This window comes from Heptranchias perlo, chromosome 23, assembly GCF_035084215.1.
Source record: "Heptranchias perlo isolate sHepPer1 chromosome 23, sHepPer1.hap1, whole genome shotgun sequence".
Lineage (NCBI taxonomy): Eukaryota > Metazoa > Chordata > Chondrichthyes > Hexanchiformes > Hexanchidae > Heptranchias > Heptranchias perlo.
In genome coordinates this window covers 5,063,238-5,077,983 of record NC_090347.1, presented here as the reverse complement: position 1 = coordinate 5,077,983, position 14,746 = coordinate 5,063,238, and the positions used below count along the sequence as shown (strand labels likewise).

Genomic DNA, 14,746 nt, shown 5'->3' with positions numbered 1-14,746 from the left:
CAGTCGTCGGGAAAATGCTGGAATCCATTATTAAGGATGTGGTAACAGGGGAACTGGTTTTATGAAAGGGAAATCATTTGTGTTTGACAAATTTCTTAGAGTTTTTTGAGGATGTAACTAGCAGGGTGGATAAAGGGGAACCAGTGGATGTAGTATATTTGGATTTTCAAAAGGCATTCGATAAGGTGCCACATAAAAGGCTGTTACACAAGATAAGGGCTCATGTGGTTGGGGTAATATATTAGCACAGATAGAGGATTGGATAACGGACGGAAAAGAGAGAGTAGGAATAAACGGGTCATTCTCAGGTTGGCAGGCTGTAACTAGTGGGGTGCCACAAGGATCAGTGCTTGGGCCTCAGATATTTACAATCTCTATTAATGACTTAGATGAAGGGACCAAGTGTAATGTATCCAAGTTTGCTGATGATACAAAGCAAGGTGGGAAAGTAAGCTGTGAGGAGGACACAGTGTCTGCAAAGGGATATAGACAGGTTAACTGAGTGGGCAAGAAGATGGTAGATGGAGTATAATCTAGGGAAATGTGAGGTTATTCACTTTGGTAGGAAGAATAGAAAAACAGAATATTTTTTAAATGATGAGAAACGATTAAATGTTGGTGTTCAGAGAGATTTGGGTGTCCTCGTACAAGAAACATAAAAAGTTAACATGCAGGTACAGCAAGCAATTAGGATAGCAAATGGCATGTCTGCCTTTATTGCAAGGAGGTTGGAGTACAAGAGTAAGGCAGTCTGACTACAATTGTACAGAGCTTTGGTGAGACCTCACCTGGAGTACTGCGTGCAGTTTTGGTCGTCTTATCTAAGGAAGGATATACTTGCCTTAGAGGCGGTGCAACGAAGATTTATTAGATTGATTTCTGGGATGAGAGGGTTGACCTATAAGGAGAGATTGAGTAGAATGGGCCTATACTCTCGAGTTCAGAAGAATGAGAAGTGAAACATTCTGAGGGGCTTGACAGGGTAGAAACTGAGAGGTTGTTTCCCCTGGCCGGAGAGTGTAGAACTAGGGAGCATAATCGCAGGATAAGGGTTCAGCCATTTAGGACTGAGGAGAAGGAATTTCTTCACTCTCAAGATTGTGAATCTTTGGAATTCTCTACCCCAGAGGGCGGTGGATGCTGAGTCATTGAGTATATTCAAGGTTGAGATCGATAGATTTTTGGACTTGGGGAATCAAGGGATATGGGGATCAGGCGGGAAAATGGAGTTGAGGTCGACAATCAGCCGTGATCTTATTGAATGGCGGAGCAGGCTCGAGGGGCCATGTGGCCTACTCCTGCTCCTATATCTTATGTTCTCAGTGTGTCACTCGATATTGGCCTCACTAGGAAGAAACCTCCACAGCAAAGGAGCTTGCTGGCTGTAAATGGGCTGAGACTTGGGTGAACAGCCTGCCTTCCTTGTGATTGATACTCTACAAGTACTTATTGTATTAGAAATCATAAACTAAGGTGACCTCTACTGGTCAAATGTGGATAAGGAAGGAAATGAGGGACATTCAGTGAGTTTCCTTTGTTAAACTTCAGAATGTATCTTCATTTCTATTTTGCCTCTGAAATTTTTATTGGAAAGCAGAGACCACATTGTTAAGGGTGGCTGGTAAAGGCCGTCATGGATAATGAAAACTGAAATGTGGATTCGTCTACAGCATTTTAAATTTTGTAGCGTTTAATGGCACTTTTTTTTGAAGGGCTGTAAGGAAGGAGCTTAGTGTTAAATTAGGGATCAGTGGGTGATGTGGAGGGAAGCCCGTGTCGTGGATGGAATGGGCTGGATGGGCAGAATGGGCTTTTCTCACTCCTGACTTTGTTCTTAATTTTTCTTTATTATAAAAGCATAAACAAGTCTTAATTGCAAGAAGCCATTCTTCAGCTTGCTCACAAGATCATATCCTGTCATTAATTTAAAAGCAAAAAATAGCTTAAATGTTGTAACTAATATGAAATTCAGCTGTAATGTTTCCTTTGAATCAGTTCCAATTATAAATCTTACTATGGAAAGCAAGAGTCTTATGTTCATTAAGAGGATAAGTGGTGAGAATGTGGAACTTGTTACCACATGGAGTAGTTGAGGTGACTTAAGTACATGAGTGAGAAAGGAATAGGAGGATATGGTGATAGAGTTGGATGAAGTAGGGAGGGAGGAGGCTGGTGTGGAGCATAAATGCTGGCACAGACCAGTTGGGCCGAATAGCCTGTTTCTGTGCTGTAAGTTAACTGTCTGGATGTGAAAAGGAGATACTGTCACTATGTAGATTGTATAAGTAAGTCTGTGCCAAGGTGAACTAACTGGTTGGAGCCTACAGGTACATTTGTTTTTTAAAAAAAATCTGTCGAACTGCAATGCTAATTTGGCCGCCGACAGTTAAGTAATCTGTGCAATGCAGTTGCTGGAAAAGTTATCAAAAGAAAAATGCTTTTGTTTTTTAGACTGTGCAGCAGCAGCAACAGTTGCAACACCAACAGTTTCAGCAGCACCTGGAGGAAAGGCTGGAGCTCATGCAGAAACGACAGCTCATTTTCCACCCCCCTATCTTGGGTCCAGAATCGGACTTCCTGGAGACATCCAGATTGCGAACAGAAAGTTCAAGCACCAACACACCAAGTGCATCTCCGAAAGCGTCTAACCATTCACTTTACTCAAATCATTCCATCTCTGAATTTGGCAGCTCGGCCACTGAACAAGAGGATGGAGGTAAAGGTTAGCTCGACGATTGGAGCACATAGAATTTTGACCCAGGGGATGGGGGGTAGGTGGGGAAGGGGGTGGTAACAATGTCAGGAAGAGAGAAGAAAGAAAAGTAATTAGGATAAAAATGATATTTTGTTCGTTGCTGGAGGGATTATTTATCACATCTTTCCAAACCAACTCTTTTCATATGAATTTGTGCTCAACTAGATCAGGCACCCAGTGTCAACACTGTCAGGTAGAGCATGGTGAAATGCAGATTAGAACTCTCTCGACTCTGCCCTCCCTTCCAGATTGTGCCCAGTGCTGTGTAAATGTATAATTTCCCCACCTGCGGCTCTGAATTACTGCATTTTGCGCAATGGGCCTATACCTGCTGAAGCACTGGACTCAAACTCTCCCAGCTCGTTTCACATCAACTATTTTTAACCAACATTTTGCACATTCTGCTATCATTCGCTCAACCAAGTGATGTACCCGAGAGTCAGTCTTTCAAGAGACTTGCCCAGTTCAGCAAATCCATTGTGATTTGGTTTTTGAAAAACCAAGTAACTTTAATTTGATTGGAGAAAAATAAATCAAATTGTATTCAGTTTTTAATGGTCTGCTAGCTAAATCTCTGTTTTGTATGACTTTAGGCCTTTGATAGAACAGACTACATAGTAAATTTCAGGATTATCACAGATTATTTTGGATCCTCTGGAGTTTGAGACACCTACTGCTATTGAATTGAGTAATTCCAAATAGAGATCAAAGCTGCTGTTCAGTGGAGTTTTATTTGAAGCAAACTTTAATTTGATTACATTCTGTGCAGGCATGGGCCTTTTGGCTCGTTCCTGAAATCATTATTTTTAACAGACTGCACTTTGTTAGATTAACTAATTGAAATAGTAACCATTCTAGTAACTGGGCTGCTACACTGAAGCATTAGAGCTTTAACTAGGAGACTGGAGTTTGAATCTTGGTCTTCACTAGTGTTTGAACTCTGCCTTGTCGCAGGGTGTGTCTCTCTGCATCTGCCAGGTTGCCTGGGGACGTGAGGCAGTCCCTTTCTTTCCTGTTCAAGGCGGCCTGTTGAGCTGAGCACTGACCATGTCTGTAGTCAAGATGTCCATTGGCCTGGAGTTTGCCATCCAGGAGAATAATGTTGATGGAGGTTGTTCAGACTGGAAAAAGTGCTGCTAATCTATGATGGCAGCAGGATTGAATCTCCTCCCAGTGAAGGTCTGAACACAAAGCAGTGTTTATACTCCAGGTGCTGTCCTGTTTCTGCTGTGGCGATAATCGAAATAGCATCATCCAGTTAGCCCCACTTCAGGTGCATGACTTGCATTATTTGGCCTACAGGAGAGTATAGTTCAGACCCTCTCTCCTCCATGATTGGAGAATGCGTAGCAACCAGTGGTTTGCAAACTAAGAGCAAAAAATAGCCCGTGGGTACTTAAATATTCAAACATACAATTCACATTTCATTAGGACAGTGTGGTGACAGGGTCTCTGGCACTAACACGATGTAATATCATTAGGACAGTGTGGTGACGGTGTGAGACTGGTGATTTAAAAGCCTCCACCTACCCATATTGCAAATTAAAAAGTGCAAAGAACATCTTCAAACTATGTACAGCAGCTCGAATGTCATTATTTCAGTCCAGTTTCTAATGCGCTGTGGGACACGGGCTTATCAATCCCAACATCAACAACATCCTAGCTGAGCTGTCAGTCCATTAGTGTCTCACTCATGGTCAGGAGAATTAAATTGAACCAGTGCAGGTGAACATGTCACTGCATGTTTCCTAGACATCAGTCATACAGGGACATTGATAAAGGCCTGGCCTGGGGAACAGGAGGAGAGAAATTCAGTCACGACCTTATTGCATCATGTCCCGGAGTGGGAAGAATAGCTTTATCTTTTTGCCTTTGTTCCTCAGATGATGATTCTGATATTGTGAGAGTTGGAAAGATTTTGTTTCACCCGAAAGATGTCCTGGGCCATGGTGCTGAAGGAACTATCGTGTTCAAGTATGTTTGATTCATTTTCAGAATTTGGACTAAGTATATATTCATATTCCTTCTTGGAGGAAGATAGCTTAAGGAGAGAGATATTTTCCCTCCCAATACCGGTACACTACCAAAATCAGTTATCTTCCTTTAAGTGACTTTGATCCAGATTACTTTTTAAGATCTAACTTTTTGTAACTTTGGTAACTTGCCCTCTCAAGGGGCAAGTTTGATGATCGATATGTTGCAGTGAAAAGGATTTTGCCGGAATGCTTCAGCTTTGCAGACCGAGAGGTGCAGCTGCTCCGCGAATCAGACGAGCACCCGAATGTAATCCGATATTTCTGCACTGAGAAGGACCGACAGTTCCAGTACATAGCCACTGAGCTCTGTGCAGCCACTCTGCAGGAGGTGAGATCTCTGAGATGAAGGTTACTACTGGATGTGGACAAAAAAAAGAGGCAAATTTTATTGGGAATGAGATCTAAAGATGACATCTTGGGACGTCCAACATACAGTGCCTAAGAGTGGCAGGAACCCTCGTGGGTCTGTGCCAGCAGTTCCACATCTGTCTTCTGTCACTCCTGGGGAGGCACCACGTGGACGATCTAGGGCTTCCCACAGGGCCATCTGGCCCAGTCACAAGCTTTAACCAGATGTCCTCAAAGGGAATAAAGTGCACCTTTGAAGATAGAGGAGCTTGGAGAGCAGTGCAGGGGAAAAGCTTATAGAGGGGATGAGATCAGCCAGAAAGTAGAGTGAAGTCAAAGGTTAGGGGGGAGGGATACTCACACTGACATTACAAACTGGTCAGTTGGTGGTTTATCAGCCCCACCAAGTTTAGTTAGTGAAAGGAAATTCATGATTTCCAGGTGCAAATCTCAAGTTTTTCTTTAAATGCTTTGTTTTGTATGTGTCCATTTGCAGGTAATTTTCTTGTGCCAGAAATAACAACTTTATTTGTTCTTTCTCAGTATGTTGAACAAAAGGACTTTGATCGCCATAGTTTGGAGCCTATTCCACTACTTCAACAAACCACATCCGGCCTGGCTTATTTACACTCGCTGAATATTGGTAAGCACCACTCCATTCAGCAATTTAAAACCCCTCGGGCACCCACAGCAGCATGCGCCCGCGGTCTCGCCGTTGCGGGGAGCGCTCGCCGTTGCGGGGAGCGCCCGCGGTCTCGCCGTTGCGGGGAGCGCCCGCGGTCTCGCCGTTGCGGGGAGCGCCCGCGGTCTCGCCGTTGCGGGGAGCGCCCGCGGTCTCGCCGTTGCGGGGAGCGCCCGCGGTCTCGCCGTTGCGGGGAGCGCCCGCGGTCTCGCCGTTGCGGGGAGCGCCCGCGGTCTCGCCGTTGCGGGGAGCGCCCGCGGTCTCGCCGTTGCGGGGAGCGCCCGCGGTCTCGCCGTTGCGGGGAGCGCCCGCGGTCTCGCCGTTGCGGGGAGCGCCCGCGGTCTCGCCGTTGCGGGGAGCGCCCGCGGTCTCGCCGTTGCGGGGAGCGCCCGCGGTCTCGCCGTTGCGGGGAGCGCCCGCGGTCTCGCCGTTGCGGGGAGCGCCCGCGGTCTCGCCGTTGCGGGGAGCGCCCGCGGTCTCGCCGTTGCGGGGAGCGCCCGCGGTCTCGCCGTTGCGGGTGGGGTGGGGGGCGGCAGTGGGGGTGCTGGGGAGAAAAGCAAAATTAAGTTAAAGGGCCTGCAGGACCAGGCCTAATCCAAGTAATTTCTTCACTCCTGTTGTTGCCTGTTGTGAATTAAAAGATAACTCACTGTGTATTGGTGGGGATGTGGAATTTTCATACCATGTCCTCTCGATCTCTGGAAAGTACCCAATATCGATTTTCTTTCCAAACTTGGAGAGCAGAGTTTGAGTTGTGTACTATTTGGGTGAAATGCTGGTGATTACAAGTGGTGGAGTTAATTTGAGGTTATGAATTAAATACATTGCAAAATTGTATTGCCACATTAAAGCATACTGGCTTAAGTCTGATGATTCTTTTCCTTCCCCTGACTGTGTGTTGGTACCAAGTGACAACAGCATTAGCTCCCTTTTCACCTGAAGGTGATGACTCTTGTTGGAGTGCAGTTCCAAGACACTAGAAGATGTCTGGTACCTGCCCAAAGTCAGGTTCCTTCTCCCTCCCCCCTCACCTCCTGTTTCCCCCCAAGCTGAAATGAAGTAACTCAGCAGAAACCAGGGGTCAAACATGGGGTCCTGCTGTGGTTTGAATGACTCAGACGGCACACAATGCATTGACCCACTCAGCCTCTGCAGGAGCAAGACTTGACCTTTGAGTAATGGAGACGTAGGAGTGCCGATCAAAGCACGTTTGCCTAACCGTCCCACAAAGTAACAGTTAACGATTCAGTGTCCAGTATTAAAAATGACGGTTACAAGTGGCTGTGGTAGTTTAGTAGTTATGACTGGACTAGCAACCGAAGCAAAGTTCGAGAGTTCAAATCCCACCCCGTGGCAAGTAATGAAACTGTATTCAACGGCTAGTAATCTGTGGGTCAGCACCAGGAAGAGAAATGACCATGAAAAGAACCGGCGCACTACTGTCCTTCAGGGAAGGGAACGTGCCGCCTCTACCCGGTCTGGCCCACGCGCCATCATACCACTGAGCCGTACAAACAATCACCATAAATGCTGCTTTGCCGGCTTCACCGTATCCTGAGAACTAACAAACACTAAATTTATGAAAACCCTCCCATTTGTGCAGGTGAAAAGTGGCATTTTTTTAGTTCACTCTCGGGATGCGGGCATCGCTGGCAAGGCTGGCATTTATTGCCCAGCCCTTGTTGCCCACAGCAGTTTGAAACAACTGAGTGTCTTGCTGGGCCACTTCAGAGGGCAACCACGTTGGTGTGGGACTGGAGTCACATATAGGCCAGACCGGGTAAAGACAGCCGGTTTCCTTCCTTTCCTAAAGGACATTAGTGAACCAGGGTTTTTACGACAATCCGACAGTTTCATGGTCACTTTTACTGATGCCAGCTTTTTTTTAATTCCAGATCTTTTAAAACTGAATTCCGTTCTCAAACTGCCTGGGGTGGGAGTTGAACTCACAGTCTCTGGATTACTAGTGTATTAATATAACCACTACACTACCGTACCCTTGGATAACTTGACTTGACTCTACAATGTTCTTCTGAAGGGACGGTGTAGCTCCAGTGCTTTCTAATGCTCGTTATTAAGCTTTACGTTGTCATTTGAAAGTGTGTAAAGTGCCAAAACTCTCATTAGTTCACAGAGACTTGAAACCGCACAACATATTAATCTCCATGCCCAATGCCCACGGGAGAGTGAAAGCCATGATCTCTGACTTTGGTCTGTGTAAGAAGCTGGCAGTGGGCAGGCACAGCTTCAGCCGCCGATCGGGAGTACCTGGGACCGAAGGTTGGATTGCACCAGAGGTGCTGAATGAGGATTGCAAGGCTAATCCGGTGAGTTAACCAGAGCATCGTACCGTGCCAGCGGGCAGTTACTCATTAAGATGAATGTATGATAACTCCCAGTTCCCACTGTCTGAAGATGACGGAAAAGAATTTCACCAAATTGGAACATAGGATCAGGAGTCGGTCAAACTGATGTCTCGAAGGAACTGAAAAACAAAATGCCGTCAACCCCGAGCCATCTCACTTCTCATGTTACACCATGTGGATGAAAGTTTTTTATATCCCTGGTCACCAGTGAGGTGTGATGGATATATCTCCACTTGTGAGGCTGATTATAGGACTCGTGTGATTGTCACTGGTCGGTTTACAAGTGGAGATCACCAAGGTCGGTTCAGATGATAAAGGTCGTTCAGCCCATTTGATCTCGTTCTCCCAGAATACCAGCCCGATTGTTTTCCTCTCCAAATTAAGCTTTTTTTTTTAAGGGAGTCCAGCTCTGGCCTCAACCACCCTTTCTGCCAACTTGTTCCAGTTGTGTACCAGTGCTGGCAGGATATTGATCACAAATACAAATCTGTGGCTAATCGATCTTTGATGTTCAGAGCCTGTTAGTGAGACAGTCCGTCTCCAGGTCTCTGTTCTGCAGGGCCCTACAGTATGACAGCAGTACCTGGAAACAGAATTTAACACCTGGTCCTCGAATATCGAGGAAGCCAATAATGAGTTAGTACGGATAATGGAGTCAAAAGGCAGAGCAATGAAGGCCTCGTGTGTCAGAGGAAAATCAGGGTCATTTACTTAAATACTGCAGTTTTTAATCTCCGTTTCTACATTGTGTAGACATTTACAAATCTAGGTGCACCCCAGCCCTCCTTCACTCAGCAGCTGCACTGCGGCCTGAAGTGATTTGCAGTGCTTTGGACCAGTGCTCACTGAACTGTGTTTTTGATCTCACAGCGCTGAGCAGCTGCTTTCTAGAGAGCTCCGACGAGGCTGGATAATCAGAAGTGATTACAAGGCAATGTCTGATTGAAGGGGCCAGTTGACGTGCTAAACCGTGGGAGTGTTTTAAGTCATCTGAACCCTGAGATGAGAAATTAGCAGGAATTTACGGTTGATCAGTTAAAGGGTATAGACGCGAGAGAGAGAGAGAGCGAGCGCCTTGGTTGGTACATTGATTTCAACGCTGTCCTTCACCTAGGGGGAATCTAAGATCAAATCCTGTATTGACTGACGGGATGAAAGTTTTTTTATCCTCTCAGCTGTAATGCTCTTGCATGAAATGAGTTGGGACAGTCTCAGTCCAGCTCCCAAGGGACACTGGTCACACAGCACAACACTGCCTCTGAATCAAACTGCTAAGTAGTGTGAACTAGGGTTGAATCGGAGAGGTGACGAGGGAAATGGAAACGCAGTACGGATGTGGGGGGGTGCCGTTCTGAGGGTGGGGTTGCCGAGGGCAATGCAGAGAGAGCTTTAATCTGCAGCTGGCCTGTGCTGTATCCTGACCTGGGAGTGTTTGATGCTCATGTTGGGCACAGAGTGGAAGAGAGTTCAATTCACCCCAGTGACGTTGCTCATCCTCCCAGGACAAGAATGAAGTTGAAAATGCTGAAAATACACAGCAGGTCTGGCAGCATCTGAAAAATGGTTATTGTAAATAACCTTTGGAAAAAGGCTTTGTCTTAATTTGTAAAGGGTCAGTACTCAAAAAATATTAACCTGTTTTTTTCTTTCTTCAGATGCTGCCTGACTTGCTGTGCATTTCCAGCATTTTCTGTTTTTATTTCAGATTTTCAGCATTTGCAGTTTTTAAATCTCATTTTTTTTAAAAAAGTCTTTCAACTAAGTGACCCAACTATTTTCCACCAAGGTTACATACAGCCCAGTCATACCGAATCTGTGTGAAATCCTGGTGGAAACCACAGCATTAACTAGGAAACTGTTTCCAGCTTTGAAGAAAATTCCCTTGTCATTGAAATTGAACAGAAAAGTTCTCGATAACGTGACATTGCTGCCACGTTTCCCTCTAAAGAGGAATTGACTCTGCTCGGTGATCCATTATACAAATAAATGTTTGATTCTCCCCAGACATGTGCAGTGGATATTTTCTCTGCTGGCTGTGTGTTCTATTATGTGATCTCGGAAGGAAGTCACCCATTTGGAAAGGCCCTGCAGCGACAAGCTAATATCTTACTGGGCGTCTGCAACCTTCAACATTTAAAGCCCGATGTACATGGTAAGTGCAACTGTACACACCAGTGACCTGATGAAGCTGCTTAGGAGAAGCCTATTGTTTTGAAGACCCAGAGCTCTGTGTAAAATTCGCTTGAACAATTTTAAATGGCAGTCTTACCAAGAGTGTTGCTTTAAAAATTAATCAGTGACCGATGCTGCTTCATCGCAGCTTCATTGTGCCACTGCATGATGCGATCGGATGCTCCTTTGTACACGTGATTTCCCAAATCTCTAAGCAGAGGTTAGGCACTTACCTCGTAGGGTGAAAAGGGCAAATCCGACAACAGCCATCAAGAGCCAAAACATTAGACGTGGGCTTAGTCTCAAGCTGAGAAAACAGCTAATCATCTAGGCTCCCTTTCTAATGCTCCCTCACACCCAGTCTCGCTGGCTGGCTGCCTCATCTCTGACTTTTAACCTGAGACACGCTGGATCTTGCGGTAATTTACCACAGATGAGAACAATCTGTTTTATTGAAAGGCTCCCTCCCTTCCTGCTTCGTTCCTGTTGTTGCTGATCACACCCGTTCTTTGAAATCATGAAAAATTATATGGTAAACCGGTCTCGTTTGCAGGCCTAATCCATGACTATAAAAATTGTATCAAAACATTTAATTGTTTTGATAGTTTGTGACGTTGCGATGCACACAATGCCGGGCTCAACTCCAGCCCCAACCCAAAAAGGTTAATACACAATTACCACTTAGCCGCTGTTTCAATACAGTAAATCATTGGTATTGATTTTACTTGTCTCTAACTGTAAACTTCCAAATTTGTTTAAATCAGTAATATTGATAGAGGAAACTATTGCGGGAAGTGAAATAGAAGGAAGAGAGGAAGAATGGAGCCAGCATTGTAACTAGAGGTCATAAATATAAGATAATCACTTATAAATCCAATAAGGAATTCAGGAGAAACTTCTTAAATGCAACAAGAACAACTTGCATTTATATAGTGCCTTTAACATAGTAAAATGTCCCAGAGAGTGGTGAGAATATGGAACTCGCTACCGCAAGGAGTAATTGAGGCAAATAGCACAGATGCATTTAAGGGGAAGCTGGATAAACACGAGGGAGAAAGGAACAGAAGGATATGCTGACAGGGTTCAATGAAGCATGATGGGATGAGGCTCGTGTGGAGCATAAATACCGGCACAGAACAGTTGGGCTGAATGGCCTGTTTCTATGCTGTAAATTCTGTGTATAGCCGGATGCTTTTCTCCAAATCAGAGTTATTGCCCTTTTGACATTGCACAGTCAAGATAATCGCATGATCTGACTCTGAGTGGGTTTCATGCCCTCCCTCAGCGCTGCTGTACGACTCTCCCATTCTCCCCTCTCCACCCTACAGACATGAAACGTGGCTGCCGTTTACCAGCCCCATCTAGAACAGGTTTTAAACTCTTCTGGTTTAATGTTGATGGATTGGAGTGATGAGCAGCTCTGGGACTTGACCCCTTCCCCTGTTATCTTCTGATCAGGAGTCGAATGCTCGTTAGGGAGATTGTATCGTTGCTATTTCCATCTCCGAGCCACATGCCCCTCTCCCCCAGTAATACAGCTACCGGAGGAGATTGTTTGTTTCTTGAACACTGTGATGAATTTATCAGTAATTCACTGTTTCTCTTTCTAGAGGATATTATTGCTCATGACCTAATTCAGGAGATGATAAACATGGACCCTCAGAAACGCCCGTCTGCAAAATGCATGCTGAAAAATCCTTTCTTTTGGAGCCTTGAAAAACAGCTTCAGTTTTTCCAGGTTTGCTTATTTTTCATTTAACCAACACAGAATCCCTTGCTGGTGTTGTCTTCAGGGGCTGCTGCTAATCATTTCCTTTGCTGCAACCTGCTTTATACTGTGGATTCAGCAAAGGGCTATTTGCAGGGAAGTTAAATTCATGGGATCAGCATGTTCCTTATGGAGTTTTTTTTCCTTCCCTGCATTTTCAAAATAGTTTGTCCTGTGCCAGTCTTTTTGTTGAGAGAGGGGTCGAATTGCAAATTCTTTGCCAATTCACCATTCCTTTTCTGGGCTAGTGTCCTCACTATGACTGTGTTCAAATCACTCTTCTGTTTTTGATTACATGTTAAGTGTTTTCCTATAACTGGAGTACAGTACTGGTGGGTACAAGTCTGTCATTGTATAACGGGTACAGTACTGGTGGGTACAGGTCTGTCACTGTATAACTGGGGTACAGTACTGGTGGGTACAGGTCTGTCACTGTATAACTGGGGTACAGTACTGGTGGGTACAGGTCTGTCACTGTATAACTGGGGTACAGTACTGGTGGGTACAGGTCTGTCACTGTATAACTGGGGTACAGTACTGGTGGGTACAGGTCTGTCACTGTATAACTGGGGTACAGTACTGGTGGGTACAGGTCTGTCACTGTATAACTGGGGTACAGTATGGTGGGTACAGGTCTGTCACTGTATAACTGGGGTACAGTACTGGTGGGTACAGGTCTGTCACTGTATAACTGGGGTACAGTATGGTGGGTACAGGTCTGTCACTGTATAACTGGGGTACAGTTCTGGTGGGTACAGGTCTGTCACTGTATAACTGGGGTACAGTACTGGTGGGTACAGGTCTGTCACTGTATAACTGGGGTACAGTACTGGTGGGTACAGGTCTGTCACTATAACACTCGGATCTCTAGAAAAGAGAAGATTGAGGGGTGACCTAATTGAGGTCTTTATGATTATGAAAGGGTTTGATAGGGTAGACTTAGAGAAAATGTTTTGACTTGTGGGGGAGACCAGAACTGGAGGCCATAAATATAAGATAGTCACTAATAAATCCAATAGGGAATTCAGGAGAAACTTCTTTACCCAGAGAGTGGTGAGAATGTGGAACTCACTCCCACAAGGAGTAGTTGAGGCGAAAAGAATAGATGGATTTAAGGGGAAGCACATGGGGGAGAAAGGAATAGGAGGATATGCTGATGGTGTTAGATGAAGTAGGGAGGGAGGAGGCTCGTGTGGAGCATAAACACCGGCATAGACCAGTTGGACCGAATGGCCTGTTTCTGTGCTGCAGTTTCGATGTAACTCAATGTAACTTTTTAGGTCTTAGCAATAAGATATTAAAACTGGAGAAATAACTGTCGCACAGTCAAGCTGCACTATTCTGTTTGAATAGTGGAAATACTGACTCTAAACCTCCAATCCACCATGAGTGACACGAGTTTTATGCACATTTAATGGTTGGGGAAGAATCTTAGACATTTTAAAGGGATTTCCCATTGGCTGTTAAGAGTGTGAACCCCAGAGGCTGTTCAGCATCGTCAGGTACCATGTCATTCTGCAGACTGATCTGTTTTATTTCTCTCTTCACCCCATTAGTTTTCTCCCCATCTCTGCTCTCTTGAAGGCAGTAACTCTTGTTGTCTTCCAGTACATTACCCAAATGGCAATTCAACTAGTGTAAGCATGTACATTGATGTGCTATTCCACCATGGGGGCCATCAGAACTGAACCTAATCCTGTCCTTACCCAGAGTCCTGTGCACTTCCATCGGGAAGGCGAGGTGGGCATTAGACAGTGAGCAGGAACATTGGCCAGTTTTTATTTCCCTCTCCCTCCCTGGCTTGGGGATATTGAGCTCAATTGTAGAACCTCCACTACCTCCAGCTGAGACCAGCTAACTGCACAGACAGGGAGCTTTTTCTGTCTGGCTCAGTACCAACCCAGATGGTGCGTGTACCCACGAGCTATCGTGGAGAGGAGGGCCGTTTAATTCTTTAAACAGTGAGTGTAAAGGTTAACGGCAAGTCTCTTATTCTGCAGAAAATGTACATCATTGAAATCTATAAACCTGAAAGATTCCACGCCTGTTACAGCAGATACGCAGAACGACTGGGAATTCATGCCAGGGTCAAGTAATTTTGGATTAATCGTTACAGGATATCAGTGATCGAATCGAGAAGGAGCCTCTGGTTGGGCCAATAGTAAGAGAACTGGAGAGAGGAGGGCGAAGTGTCGTTCAAGGTGACTGGAAGGAACACATCACCGTCCCCCTGCAGACAGGTAGGCTCATCAGGCGGGTTCTGCTGTAACTGGTTGACTGAAGTTGTGCTGATTCATCCGCACGAGTGTTTTACAGATAACTACTGACCCCCGTTAGTGGGATTGGAGGTCGTTGTTCAAAATCATTTCTCTGTTATTGGCTCCAGTAACTTGTTAATTTTTACTATCCTGTAAGTTTTTATTTTAAACAAAGGTTATAGAAAACAAACTGGTAATGAAGTTACTGTTTTACATCACCTAGCTCAGACTAGGGGGAATAAGATTTTTTTTATATATAATTTGCGTAAATCTTTGGTAATTTATCCTGTATCTCTCCCAGTAAATCTCCTCTGCACCCTCTCCAAGGCCTTGACATCCTTCCTAAAATGTGCTGCCAAGA

At 45.1% G+C, this 14,746-nt stretch overlaps 1 protein-coding gene across 3 annotated transcripts in view; it reads left to right on the top strand.

Moving 5' to 3' along the window:
• The window catches only part of LOC137341032 (serine/threonine-protein kinase/endoribonuclease IRE1-like), an 85,352-nt gene that overhangs the window by 62,773 nt on the left and 7,833 nt on the right, over nucleotides 1-14,746 (top strand). Inside the window, exons 13-20 of one of the 3 annotated variants that reach the window (XM_068003876.1) lie at nucleotides 2,452-2,716; nucleotides 4,639-4,729; nucleotides 4,930-5,119; nucleotides 5,683-5,782; nucleotides 7,949-8,148; nucleotides 10,192-10,339; nucleotides 11,970-12,097; nucleotides 14,244-14,367. In XM_068003876.1, the coding sequence (XP_067859977.1) occupies nucleotides 2,452-2,716; nucleotides 4,639-4,729; nucleotides 4,930-5,119; nucleotides 5,683-5,782; nucleotides 7,949-8,148; nucleotides 10,192-10,339; nucleotides 11,970-12,097; nucleotides 14,244-14,367 (1,246 nt within the window). Of the gene's footprint in view, nucleotides 1-2,451; nucleotides 2,723-4,638; nucleotides 4,730-4,929; nucleotides 5,120-5,682; nucleotides 5,783-7,948; nucleotides 8,149-9,973; nucleotides 10,166-10,191; nucleotides 10,340-11,969; nucleotides 12,098-14,243; nucleotides 14,368-14,746 lie in introns of those variants that run through there. The other 2 variants (XM_068003875.1, XM_068003877.1) reach the window with 2 other exon arrangements.